The sequence below is a fragment of the Triticum dicoccoides genome, unplaced genomic scaffold (genome assembly GCF_002162155.2).
Source record: "Triticum dicoccoides isolate Atlit2015 ecotype Zavitan unplaced genomic scaffold, WEW_v2.0 scaffold62184, whole genome shotgun sequence".
NCBI lineage: Eukaryota > Viridiplantae > Streptophyta > Magnoliopsida > Poales > Poaceae > Triticum > Triticum dicoccoides.
Window position 1 is genome coordinate 1 of NW_021286892.1, and position 12,976 is coordinate 12,976.

The 12,976-nt window shown below is 43.7% G+C and overlaps 2 protein-coding genes across 3 annotated transcripts; one reads left to right on the top strand and one right to left on the bottom strand.

The window, feature by feature from the left end:
* Positions 1-11: 11 nt before the first annotated feature.
* LOC119347271 lies at positions 12-2,595 on the top strand. Of its 2 annotated transcripts, none has more exons than XM_037616116.1 (2): positions 12-894; positions 2,296-2,595. In XM_037616116.1, the coding sequence occupies exons 1-2, from the start codon at positions 505-507 to the stop codon at positions 2,350-2,352; spliced, it is 447 nt and encodes a 148-aa protein (XP_037472013.1). In that variant the 5' UTR covers positions 12-504; the 3' UTR covers positions 2,353-2,595. The 2 variants fall into 2 exon arrangements, with proteins under 2 accessions (XP_037472013.1, XP_037472014.1); XM_037616117.1 differs by having other exon boundaries at positions 2,299-2,595.
* Positions 2,596-9,834: 7,239 nt separating this feature from the next.
* LOC119347270 lies at positions 9,835-12,385 on the bottom strand. Its single transcript, XM_037616115.1, has 2 exons — positions 12,179-12,385; positions 9,835-11,229 (listed from the first exon to the last, which is right to left on the bottom strand). The coding sequence occupies exon 2, from the start codon at positions 11,147-11,149 to the stop codon at positions 9,857-9,859; it is 1,293 nt and encodes a 430-aa protein (XP_037472012.1). The 5' UTR covers positions 11,150-11,229; positions 12,179-12,385; the 3' UTR covers positions 9,835-9,856.
* Positions 12,386-12,976: the final 591 nt, after the last annotated feature.

Below are 12,976 nucleotides of genomic sequence, written 5' to 3' on the forward strand. Positions count from 1 at the left end.
CGACCGTCTCCCCCGCCTCCTCCGCACCCACGGCAACCTCGCCCTCCTCCGCGTCCCCGTCGGCCAAGAGAACGACTACTTCCTCTACGACGCGAACCCCCGCTTCAGCATGGTCATCCCGCTCACCGACGGTTCTATCGGCCTTCTGCGCTGCCCGGGCCAAGACAGGCTCTTTGTCGCCGTTCTCCACAAGACCTTGGCCCGGGGGCACTACGCCATCGACCTGTTGGAGTTCAACCACGGGTCGTGGACCTGGAGCACTCGTCTGATGCATGCCGAGTCGCCTCAGGAATGTGACTTTGGCATCCCGACCAAGTCCTTCGCCCTCCCGGCCTCGATCTGCTGGGTCGACCATGTGAAGGCATCCTTATCTGTGATCTGCTAGATGGTGATGATCAAGTCCTTCGTTTCATACGGTTCCCTGTGCTGGCGCCGCCCAAGAAGAAGAGAATTGCAGGCTATGATAGGGATGTTGCTGTCGGCTCGGATGCCTGCATCAGATACATGGAGGTGTGGGCTCATCCCGTGCCTGGATCAGACAATGGCGTCACCTACACTCCGCAGGACTGGCGCGCCGCCATAGCAAGATGGCTGGAGCCCCATAAGAAGTGGCAGATCAGCCATGAGCTCAAGGCATCACAAATTGCGGTGGACGACAGCCACTCTGGGTTGCTTCCTCGTGTCGAGGCTGCAATTGAGAGTCCAATCTTGAGTAGACTCCACGCAGGGCATCCTGCTCTCAGCTTGCATGACGATGATGTTGTTTACATCATGGCCAAGGTTGACCACAGGGACGAACAGTCGTGGATGCTTGCTCTTGACATGAGGAGCAAGACTCTGAAGCCTTTGGTTACATATTCTTCCCAAGTGAAATCTTCAAGCTACTCGAAAAAGGTAATTCTGAATAATGTTGCACAAGCATGACAGTATATATAGAAATTAAAATAGTATAACTGGTTCCTCTTTTGGTCATTAGTACTATTGTGTTACTGGTTCTTCAATGAATCCCTGGATCATTAATACCTATCATGCAATTATATGATTGGCCCGATGTGATTTCATGGTTACAAGCAGTAGTTGCTTCGTGCCCAAAAGGGGATTTATTCTATTTTAATATGATGATGATGGTGTAGTTTATTCTAATTAGTTACAACTCTGTGCTATGTTATCCTGCAAACTTCACTTCTCTCATCATGTCCTTGAATCACTACATTAATTAAACATGAAAAAGATAGATTCCACAAAGGTGTTTGTTTTGCAGTTTACATTACCTCCTAACACGATTGATTGGCTGTTTAGATAATCTACTTTGTTGTGCTATGGGCTTACTTAGAAATTCACTTGGTGTAGTGTTGAATGCGAGTAGACAAGTATGTGTCAAACTCTAATTCTTTGAACATACTTCTGCCTCCTGGAGTTCGTCCAATTCCAGTCCGCACGCCGCGCCCGACGGGAGGCCTGGGCGAGCCCATTGTTGGCTAAATTGCAGGTTATTCTGCTGGTGCTCGTAAACCATGTCCTTTTAGGCCACAGCTAAATGCACTGCAGCAGATGACTTGATTCATCATAGAGATAGAAACAATAAGTTAGCATGGATGGCAAAAGTTTGAAGGATTGCAGAAATACAATGGTCTAGTCTGTTTCATCGGTGGAAGAATGAAATGTTTTGCCAAGGAGAAAACATAGCCTGCTAAACAGAATAGGGAAAGATGGTGGCCAAACAACAGAAGCAGCTAGTTCTGATTTAAGCAAAAGGGCACCACTGCAATCCGAAGAGCATATTGGTTCAAAGGGCACACAAACTTAAACTACTTAGTTTAACGGACATGGAAACATGCCGATGACTCGGTTCACATCTACAACGATTTAACCAAAAGGACACCACTGCCACTTGAACAACATATTTTTTCTAAAGAAGCACACAAATATAGGCTACCTAGTTTAACGAACATGCACACATGCCCACAAGACGGTTCATATTTACAGGACAAAAAGCAACTTTCATGACTATCGGGTAACAAATTGTCTGAAATGTAGTCTAGTTGTCTTGAACAACAGCTTCCTCCTCTTCAGTTGTTTTTGCAGGGAACAATTCTTCTGCGGCATATTATATTGGCTGCCCGTGTTTTCTTGCCATCTGAACTTATTATCTCATTCAATGGCTGGAAAACAATCAGCATACTGTATGAGTAAACGGGAGCATTGATGAATTTAATCTATAGAAACTTAAATCTGTTTTGCATACATCAGTTTTGTTTTGCTTCGATGATGAATTCTTCTGTTGGTCATGTTCAGAAGAAGGTGGAGCTGCAAGAGGATCCTCGGTTGCTGCGTGACCTTCTGCTAATATAGAAGACGAAGGTTTATTTAGTGCAAAACTGAAAGCAAAACATCGGTTTATTTAGTGCTGAACTGAAAGCAAAAATTATCTCTGACTCTGAGACGGTAGTAATGAAGCACTTAGTTGCGTTCATGAAAATGCTCCGGATACGCGGCACCACCAAGGCTCCCTGCCACTGCGGCCATCAACAGCCTGTATCAACGAAAAATTGACAATTGTCAGGCTCCATTGCAGCATATGAATACATCCTACATGCCCAAGCCCAAAAGAATCAAAAAAAATTGCCCTTACCATTTAATCGCGACGGAGCATCCGAAATCCGAAGACACCTAGCATTTCTTGCTGCCACCTATTGTCCAGTTAAGTTTCGGGTCAGATCAAAGGCCGATGGGTTTAATTGGGCATTGGTGGCGGTATATGGTGCCGCGCAGCCCGAGCTCAAACCAGAGTTTTTGGCAGATCTTGTCTGAATCTGCGGCTCTGAGCAGCTTCCAATCTTGGTCGGGGGTGACTTTAACATTATTAGAAGGAGAGAGGATAAGAACAATGATAACTTTGACGGCAGGTGGTCGTTTATGTTCAATACCATCATTGAAAGCTTGGATCTGAGAGAGATAGAGCTTTCGGTTAGAAAATTTACTTGGGCTAATACCTTGCTAAACCCGACGTTTGACAAACTGGATCGAGTCCTAGCGAGCGTAGAATGTGAGCAAAAATTTCCCCTGGTAACAATCCAAGCGTTATCGCGCGGAATCTCTGACCACATCCCCCTACTAGTTGACTCTGGTGAGGCAACACATATGGGGAACAAAAATACTTTCTCTTTCGAGTTGGCGTGGTTCGAAAGAGAAGGCTTTTTGAATTTGATAGCCAGGGAATGGGCTAAAGATGCAGGAGGTCGGACCTCCGTTGAGCGATGGCAGAATAAGATTAGGCACTTGAGAAGCTTCTTACGTGAGTGGACTAAACATCTTAGTGGGGTTTATAAGGCTGAAAAGGAAAGGCTCCTTACACTTATTCAGTCCCTAGATTTAAAAGCCGAGTTCACAATTCTAGAGACCACGGAGCTTCATGCTAAAATTGATGCGGAGATGAGATTGAAAAAACTTCTCCGTGAAGAGGAATTGAAGTGGGCATTGCGAGCTAAGGTTCGCAAAGTTGTCCAGGCGAACGCGGACACTCAATTCTTTCACATGATCGTTAATGGCGAGCACAGAAAAAAAGAATCTTTTAGCTTGAGCAAGACGAAGGGATGATTTTAGGACAGGAAAACCTGAAATTATACATAATCGAATACTACAAGCAGTTGTTTGGGCCTCCGGAGGATGATTGTGTATCCCTGGATGAGTCTAGGATTGAAGATGTTCCTCAACTTGCTGCAGATGAGAATGATATTTTGACTGCCCCATTTTCGAAGAAAGAGGTGTTTGAAGCCATTCCACAGATGAAAAATAATAAGGCTCTAGGGTGGGATGGATTTCTGGTCGAGTTTTATAAAAAAGTGCTGGCATATTATTATGGGGGATTTGATACCGATGTTCCATGATTTATTCTCTGGACAGCTTCAGTTGTTTCACCTGAATTTTGGAACGATAACTCTGCTTCCTAAGAAAACAGAGGCCGTGAGAATTGAGCAGTTCAGGCCGATCTGTCTTTTTAACGTTAGTTTCAAGATTTTCACCAAGGTAGGACTAATAGGCTCACGCAAATTGCGCATTCTGTGGTGCAGCATTCCCAAACTGCTTTCATGCCAGACAGAAACATCCTAGAAGGGGTTGTGGTCCTTCATGAAACGCTTCACGAAATTCACACGAAAAAACTAGATGGAGTTGTTTTCAAGGTGGATTTCAATAAAGCGTACGATAAAGTCAAATGGCCCTTTCTTCAACAGGCCTTGCGTATGAAAGGTTCTGATCAAGCCTGGCGACATCAGATAGAATCTTTCACGCAAAAAGGGAGTGTTGGAATTAAAGTGAATGATGACATAGGTCATTATTTTCAGACACATAAGGGCCTGAGACAAGGTGATCCGATGTCTCCTATTTTGTTCAACATTGTAGTCGATATGTTGGCAATTCTAATAGAAAGGACTAAGGAGGCTGGTCAGGTAGGTGGCCTGGTGCCTCATCTAGTTGATGGAGGTGTGTCTATCCTACAGTACGCCGATGATACTATCATCTTTATGGAGCATGACTTGGCAAAAGCGAGAAACATGAAGCTGGTGTTATGCTTATTTGAACAATTGACCGGGTTAAAGATTAACTTTCATAAAAGCGAATTGTTTTGTTTTGGAAGAGCCAATGAGGAACAAGAGGCTTATAGGCAATTGTTTGAGTGTGAATTGGGGGCTTTATCTTTTACATATGTAGGTATACCAATTCACCATCGTAAGCTAACAAACAGAGAATGGAAGTGCATTGAGGATCGATTTAAGAAGAAACTGAGCTGCTGGAAGGGCAAGCTCATGTCATACGGAGGCCGATTAATCCTTATTAATTCGGTTCTCACGAGTATGCCTATGTTTCTCTTGTCTTTTTTTGAGGTTCCAGTTGGAGTTAGGAAAAGGCTGGACTTCTATCGATCCTGATTCTTCTGGCAGAGTGATGAACTAAAGCGAAAATACAAGCTAGCTAAATGGGACATTATTTGTAGACCAAAAGACCAAGGGGGTCTTGGCATTGAGAATCTTGAAGTGAAGAACAGATGCCTTCTCAGTAAGTGATTGTATAAGTTATCTGTTGAAATGGAGGCCACATGGGCGCAGATTTTCTGTAGTAAGTACCTTCACTCCAAAACTTTGTCCCAGATAACAGCGAGGCCAACGGATTCGCCTTTCCGGAAAGGACTGATGAGAGTTAAATCGGTTTTTAAATAGGACAAAGTATATATTAGGAAATGGTACCACCACGAGATTCTGGGAGGATACTTGGCTAGGGGAATCACCCCTAGCGCTTCAATATTCGTCCCTGTATCGCATTGTAAAACGACGAGACAAATCCGTTGCATCAGTGCTTCAGTCCATCCCCCTCAATATTCACTTCAGGAGCACGCTTGCCGGAAGCCGTTGGGAAACCTGGATCCATCTTGTGAGTAGACTGATGGAGGTTCAGCTGTCTCAACAGCCCGATCAGTTGCGCTGGAAGCTTACTAGGAATGGAGAGTTTTCGGTTAAATCCATGTATATGGATGTTATCAATTCTAACTCTATTCTTAGTTCCAAACATGTTTGGAAAGTCAACGTTCCTTTGAAAATTAAAGTGTTTATATGGTTTGTGCATAAACAAGTCATTTTAACTAAGGACAACCTGGCAAAACACAACTGGACAGGACCTACAAGATGTAGTTTTTGCAATATGGATGAATCCATCAAACACCTCTTTCTTGACTCCGTTAGCAAAAAAATTATGGCGGTCGGTTCACATAGCGTTTAACATTACTCCTCCGAATTCTGTTAGCATGTTATTTGGGACGTGGCTTAACGGGATAGATCCCGAAACAGCGAGACACATTCGTGTAGGAGTATGTGCTTTATTATGGGTAGTTTGGAACTGCAAAAATGATTTGGTTTTTAACAGAACAACAAATATGCATGTTTTGCAGGTTATCTTCCGAGCCACTGAGTTGGTCCGTACGTGGTCGCTACTCACTTCGACGGATGCCAGGGAGCATTTGGTTACTGGATCTATCCGGTGGGAGATGGTAGCTCGGGCTATTTTCAACCGGTTTGGATTGCGGTCATGCAACCGATTTGGATAGGCAATTAGTTTTCCTATCTTTTTTTTGCGAGCCGGTTGTGCCCTCGTATATGCTTACTTTGTTTTGCTCTCTGTGAGCTTTTTTTCCTTTCGTTCAGACTGTAAGACTTTTGTTGAACCATTTTGCTTATTTATATAAGTTGGCCGTATGCATCTTTTTGATACAGAGACCGGGGAGTCCCTTTTTCGAAAAAACAAGATTTCCTTTCGTTCAGACTGTAAGACTTTTGTTGAACCATTTTGCTTATTTACATAAGTTGGCCGTATGCATCTTTTTGATGCAGAGGCCGGGGAGTCTTTTTTCGAAAAAAGAAGAAGATTAGAGTTGTATACAGCGGCATCATTACTAGGGTAAAATTCAGACGTGCTATAGTGAGATGAACTCTCTGAGTTTGTCAGGGAGGGACAGACCTAGTGATACAACATTCAGGAACGCCTCGTCTTCAGGGAACAGCTGCAGATTCTTTGACTTCAGCAGGTACTTGACAGCATCGTCCTGGAAGTCCACCAGGCTGCCGACCTTCACGAGTTCAGCAAGCAAAGGGATGCGGTCTGGCGTCTCAAACAGCAGACCTTGGGATATCTCTTCAGCAAAGTTCATCGCGAACTCGATCTTCTCTTTGTAACCAGCTGCAGCACCAGCACCATTGCTTTGTTGAACATACAGCTTCGAGCTCTCCCTCTCCCACCTGATCATCCGGCTGGCCCCCACGTCCACAACTTCTCCAGAGGACAGCTTCATGCGGTACCCCACCGTGATCGGCTTCGTGGTCTCCAGGATGCTCACATTCAGCAGGAGAGAGACTATGGTGTGCCGCTCTTTGGAAGCAATGTCAAGAGCCGGATCAGCAAGGAAAGCAAGGACTATCTGGAGTAGACCGGCACTGATCACCTCACGCTGGCCAGCAACTGTTTTGCAACCGCCATCCTGGCCCAAGGTGACAAAAGAATCGCTCTTCTGGGCGGCTTTGGATACTGCCTGAACACCAATGCTGCCATATATATTGTTAAGCCTTGCCCGAGAGACCGAAGGAGGATACCATATGAAAATGGATTGTCGAGGAAGACTGTCGAACAGATCCTTGAGTAGCAGATCGTCGGGAATGAACGCGTCCTCCTTCGGCGACAAAATGATCTTCCCATCAGTGCAAACCGGGACCTTGACACAACCAGAGATAAGCTTCTTCATGCTCTTGCTCCAGTTCCTTGCAATGAACTGCCAGAAAGCAGAGCAATTGGTTACGGATATCTCACCGCCAGAACTCTCCCATGCGCTCCAGAGCTTGCAATGGTCTTCGGCACCAGGGCCATGCCTCACGCTGAAAACTGATGAGAAGAAGTCCAGCAGCTTCCTGTCATCATAGTATCTGTCTAGGACATGCAGCTGCTGGCTGAAGAGGTTGTTCTGATCATGAAGAACACAGCTTAGCGGGCTCACCCATTCTCCACCTCCTTTTTCATTTGGTATCCAGATCCAATCACTACCCTCAGGCACCCAGCTGCACTCCTTGAGGTACAAGTAGATCCTGGAAATGGTAGCAGTTTCTTTGTGGCTCCTCAGATGCTGAGCAACAAGGCCATGCCCACATCTAAGACCCACAGTTACTCCGATTGCCGCCAGTGCATCCTTGAATGAGGCGATCTCTGAACCATAGAAAGATTCATCAATGAAAGGGCCATCTGTTATGCAGATGGAAGACTGCTTGGGATCAAAGAGTATGCATCCATCAGGAGATTGGTATCCAAGTGTTGTCTTCAACCACTTGCAGCTAGTGATTTCCTTCATAAATTCCTTGGGCAATGTTGCCATACAGGCCAAGCAGCTCTTAACAGACCCAAGAAACGACGACACGGTGGCTGCAGAAATATCTGCAGTGTCTGCAGGAATCTTGAGACCATTGATGACAAACCTAGCACCATGGGCTTTCACTTCTGTTGTAACACCTAGTTCTTTCAGCTCAGCCTTGTAACCATGTATCTCTTTGCCTAAACCACCATTAGAGTCACCATCATTGATGAAAGGTAATTTTGCAATGGGTGGCAGAGACTGCCAACTTTCATCAAATAAGATTGCATCCGAAGGTGACCTAAATCCCAGTGATGTGCACAGCCATTTCTCATTCCGCATGGAGTTGAAAAGATCAACAGGATTTGGGTTGTGTGTTCTCAGCTGCCGATAACATGCTAGCACAGCCAGGACATTCGCCTTTGTAAGCGATGACTTCTCTACCATCTGCTTGAAAATGTTTGCTATAGCCTTCGATGCCTGGTCAAATCCTGTGATCAACCCTGTCTTCTTCAACTCTTCTTTGTACGGGCTTATCTTACTGCCATAAAATCCAGAATCAACTACAGGAACTCCGTCGAACACCTTTACCAGGCACTCCCATTCTGGATCTAGAAGAAAAGATTCACTAGGAGCACGGAATCCCACATTGGTCTTCAACCATTTCAAATCTCTGAGCTTCCTCAAGAAATCGTCACATGGGCTAGCATACCGGATGCACTTGAGGATTAGTGCAGTAGCATCAGAAGTGATAGATGAAGAACTGAACTTGAAATTATCAATTATAAGCTTGTAAGTCTTTTCACTGTTTTCAAACCCAACTTGAACACCAAGCAACTTCAGCTCTTGCTTGTAGTCAAGGATGGACTCGCCATAGAATCCAACATCAAGGAATGGCTGGGTACTGATACAAGATGCAACTGCCCAGTCTGAATCATATATGATACAGCAAGAAGGAGACATGTAGCCCAGAATACTCTTCATCCATCGTCCATCTTTCACGCTGTTGACTAGTTCACTTGGTGACAGAACCTTCTGTTGAAGAAACCGAATCAGCCGAAGCAGCTCATATACATGCTGTCTGGTCAACATATTGCTTGCAGCCATCGACATGAGCTGTGTGCCGATGTAAGTTGATGCATCCCCAAATTTAAATCTTACCCCGACCACCTCAAGTTCGTCCTTGTATGCATGCATTTTGTATTGATAGAACTGTTGATCGATCATTGGTATATCAACACAGGAAGACCCATTTTGCAAGAGATTACCCCACTCAGAACTGGACATAAATGATTCAGCCGGGGGCTTGTATCCAACTGATGTCTTCAGCCAACTTCCTTTTTTCACACCATCCAAGAAACTAGCTGGTAAGTGTACACCTTTTGACTTCAAATTTCGTATCCATTGCAGTAGCAAGACTGCATTGTCCACAGTCAGAGGCGATGAGACTGTAGGGAAACTTGCATTTGGAGGGTGTATGAACGGAACATCCGAGGCATGTATCTTTGTCTTGAGAAAATCCAAGATCTGGTCTTCAGGTGTGTAGTTCCCGGCGAAATGACCTGCTGACTTGTAATCTGCTGACAGTTCAATGTATTTCTCATTCCTCCATGGGTTTGAGTTCATCAGTCCAACCCATTTGCTACCCTTTGCAGGAACCAAAACGCTTTGCCTTTCCGTGACCACATTGCCATAGTTGTCAATTACCGGCATGTTAGGACATAGGTCTTCTAACTGACAGCTCTCCATGTAATTCTTATTGGATGAATGATACACGAAGTGAGAAAAGGCGATGACAGGCCTTCTATCACAGTTCAAGGACTTGACCACAATATTTCCGTAACTGTATACAGATACAATCTCCACTTTTGCATAACTTCGAAGCCAATCTGTCACTTTTGTCTTCTGCGAAAAACCTTGTAGAGCAGTCTGTGTATTGGGAGGCACAAAGAGCCGGTTAGAAGATGGAAACTCCTAGTTCCAACTGATAAGCCATGACATCCGCTTCACATCAGATGCAATACACAGTCTATCACTCCACTGACTAGCTCTAGATATGCTCCAGAGAGAGACACCTCTGTTCCTGTCAACATACTTCAGCAGAGGCATTGCATTCAGGTTTGTACTGGAGAAGTTTTGCCAATTGTCTGCGACAAAGGATAAAAGTTCCAGATAAAGCTGTTCATCTACATTGCTGACAAGATTAGACCCCTCCATGCATTTTGCATACCATTCATGGCTCACGCTTTTGACATCCAGAAATGTAAGAACACTGCTGTATGCACTCTTGTCAAAATGAGAGCTGAGAATGTAGGTTCCATGGGTTGACAGGTTCTTAAGGTCCACTCCAGATTCTCTCGCCTTGACAAGGATATCCCAAAATGCAGGTTTGAGCCGCGCAACCTCGCAAGGCTTGCAAAACATCTTCTGTGGAGTGTGAGACTCACATGGAACTATATCCTCGACGAGAACCTTCTCTTTGATGCCAGACCTAACAGGCTCAAGTAAAGGGATCAGCGAAGGACTGACTGGCAGGTAATGGAACATCGACGGAATAGTCATTGCTGGTGCATCTGCTCTAGACTTAACAAGTGCTACAAAGGCATTCATGAAAGCAGTTGGGATACACTCCAGAATTCCCTTGTTCCATGGACTATCGAATAGTATCGCCTCTCTTGACGATGCAAGGAGGAAGTCAGCCTGAATGATGAAGGGGAAGTTCGTTACCATCTCCGTGGGAAGGAAAGCATATACGCCAGGGGATAGCTGCTTCCCACGAGATAGTCGCTCCTTAAGAGGGAAGGCTAGGGTGATGACCCACTCATCGATTTCAGTACGCTTGTCCACCCTGTTCTCTGCTTTGACAGGGAACCTCTGCCTCCACATATGGTACCCGCACTCTGCTTCACTCTCATTCTCTTGAGCAGATAAAAAGACCGTGTAAGACTCCGCGTGCATGTTCTTCCTCACTTCAAAGTTCTTCTCACTCGATATTGCAATCTCACTAACAGTGCTGCCTCTAGCGTTGCCGTTATCTTCACGGACAGAAAGCCGCCTGATCTTTGACAGAAACAGTAGCATTTCTGGATGCAAGCTTGACAGCTGCTGCTTCACCGCAGTGACCTTCTCATCCTTCAAAGGCAGGACGATACAGGTTGTTGGAAGGTCTCTGGTAGACCCATATGTCTGTTTGATATCTGAAAGGCTAGGCCTGGATTCAACCCACTCCGGGACAATGTATCCAATATTGCATTCTGGACATGGCATCTCATTAAACTTGATTTGATACCCATTACTGAATATATGGGGCTGGCTTGATATCAGGAACACACTTTTGAATCCAATACCTACATAAAAAGAGACATTGATATTACAAATTGTGAGTTTCAATATAAGTGGAACATATACGTTAAGCATGTACATAACCACAGACTAACTCTTCAAATGAAATGGCTAAAACTGTTATATGGGCCTATGTATCTTTTGCACATCGTATCTTGCTACGAATGGAAACAATTGCCCAGCATGCCTTAAAAACAAAAGTAAAGTGACCCATGCTTAATTTTATTTATACCAAGTTTGTATTTGATGGATCTGCTTCAGTAAGCTATTGATGAAGGGTAATGTTTTTCAATCAGAAACATACAACAGGAGGGGAAAAAAATTGTTAATAAAGTTGATGTGCCATGTGCATGAATTTGCCATGAAAAGGAAGAATTTTAGGAGCCTACCAGAAACTAAACTTTACCTAGCAAGGCTAAGAAAGAAATAGATCCACACACTTTTGAGACAATAGTGAAATACAGAAGTGACAACTTAACATCAAGAAGATTTGATGCAGTAATATATATGATAAATAATGAGTCTTACTCTAGATACAATGGATCTTAAAAGGCCAGTGGTAATATTTTGTAGTCAGTACTATTTTCTTACACTAATATTTCAAAACATGCACACATCTCTGTTTCTGAGTGTCAGGAAATGAACGCATGATATCTTGCACCACAAATCATCTCAAGCAATACTGTGCATGCTGCACCCAATTTGTTTTGCAAAATACATATACATTATGAGAATATTTGCTCCATCACCATTCTAATTAAGCACTAAATTAAGTGCTAAATAGAATTCTGCCCATCTTATATGTCATTTGATATATAGCAGCTATCATAACGTTTGACAGGGAAAGTTCCAACCGGTGACGCGCTAACAAAATTGAAGTTCTAACATTAAAAGGTAAAATGCTTAAAATTGGCCAAATTAACACAAAAGGATTCATGAGCTGCAAAGGTTCACCTTTCTCTCCAATGTACCCCTTGTCCCTGTTTCCTTTTTTCGTTGATTTGCCCACACCACAAATAGACTGAATATTGGATGGAGAGAAGCCCTTCTCATTGTTGAAAATGAGTAAAGTTGACGATGCACCAGATCTGGTGATGTCAGTTGATGTTACTAGAAACTCCAATGAAGGTGCTACTCCATCAGGGTAGTCATTGTCTTCAGCGTTCTAGTTATTGAGGAATAAAATATTAACATGGATGTGATATTGAGCAAATACAGCTGAATCAAGTGCATTAATCTGAAATGCAATATATATATACCAAAACTTCAATGAGATTTGAGAAAACAAGGTCATGTAGCAACACACAAGTTTGGCAGAGTCACAGTTATTTCAACAGTCTTGATGGCAAAATTGTAGACTGTAGTATCAAGTTATCAAATCAAACAGGTAAATTGCAAAATAGCATGGAGGCAATAGTCAAACTGAAAATGTTCTCAAGGCTAAAGCTACAATGGTTACATCGGATCTGCAATGGTTTCTTATTGTGGAAAAGAAATAAAGGAGATCTCTGTTTTCCGTAAAACAGAAAATGGTTTCATTGGATCTGAATTTGGTAATTTTCTTTTCTTTTCTTTACCGTAGTAGTGTTCCTAAAACAGTTACTTCATAAATACAAATACGAGATCATTTAGCCCTCCATTTTTTGGAGAACATGGCCACCAGCCACCATAAATCCAAATACGAGTCCCCTCGCCAAAAAAAAAAGAACCCAAATACGAGTTGAATAAATGCACTGTGGTGTGAAAACTGAA

Excerpts from the sequence above, each read along its gene's own strand:
- LOC119347271 (XM_037616116.1), top strand. The coding sequence starts at position 505 with ATGGAGGTGTGGGCTCATCCCGTGCCTGGATCAGACAATGGCGTCACC. Across the intron at positions 895-2,295 it reads CTTCAAGCTACTCGAAAAAG|AAGAAGGTGGAGCTGCAAGA; the intron begins GTAATTCTGAAT and ends GGTCATGTTCAG.
- LOC119347270 (XM_037616115.1), bottom strand. The coding sequence starts at position 11,149 with ATGCCATGTCCAGAATGCAATATTGGATACATTGTCCCGGAGTGGGTT.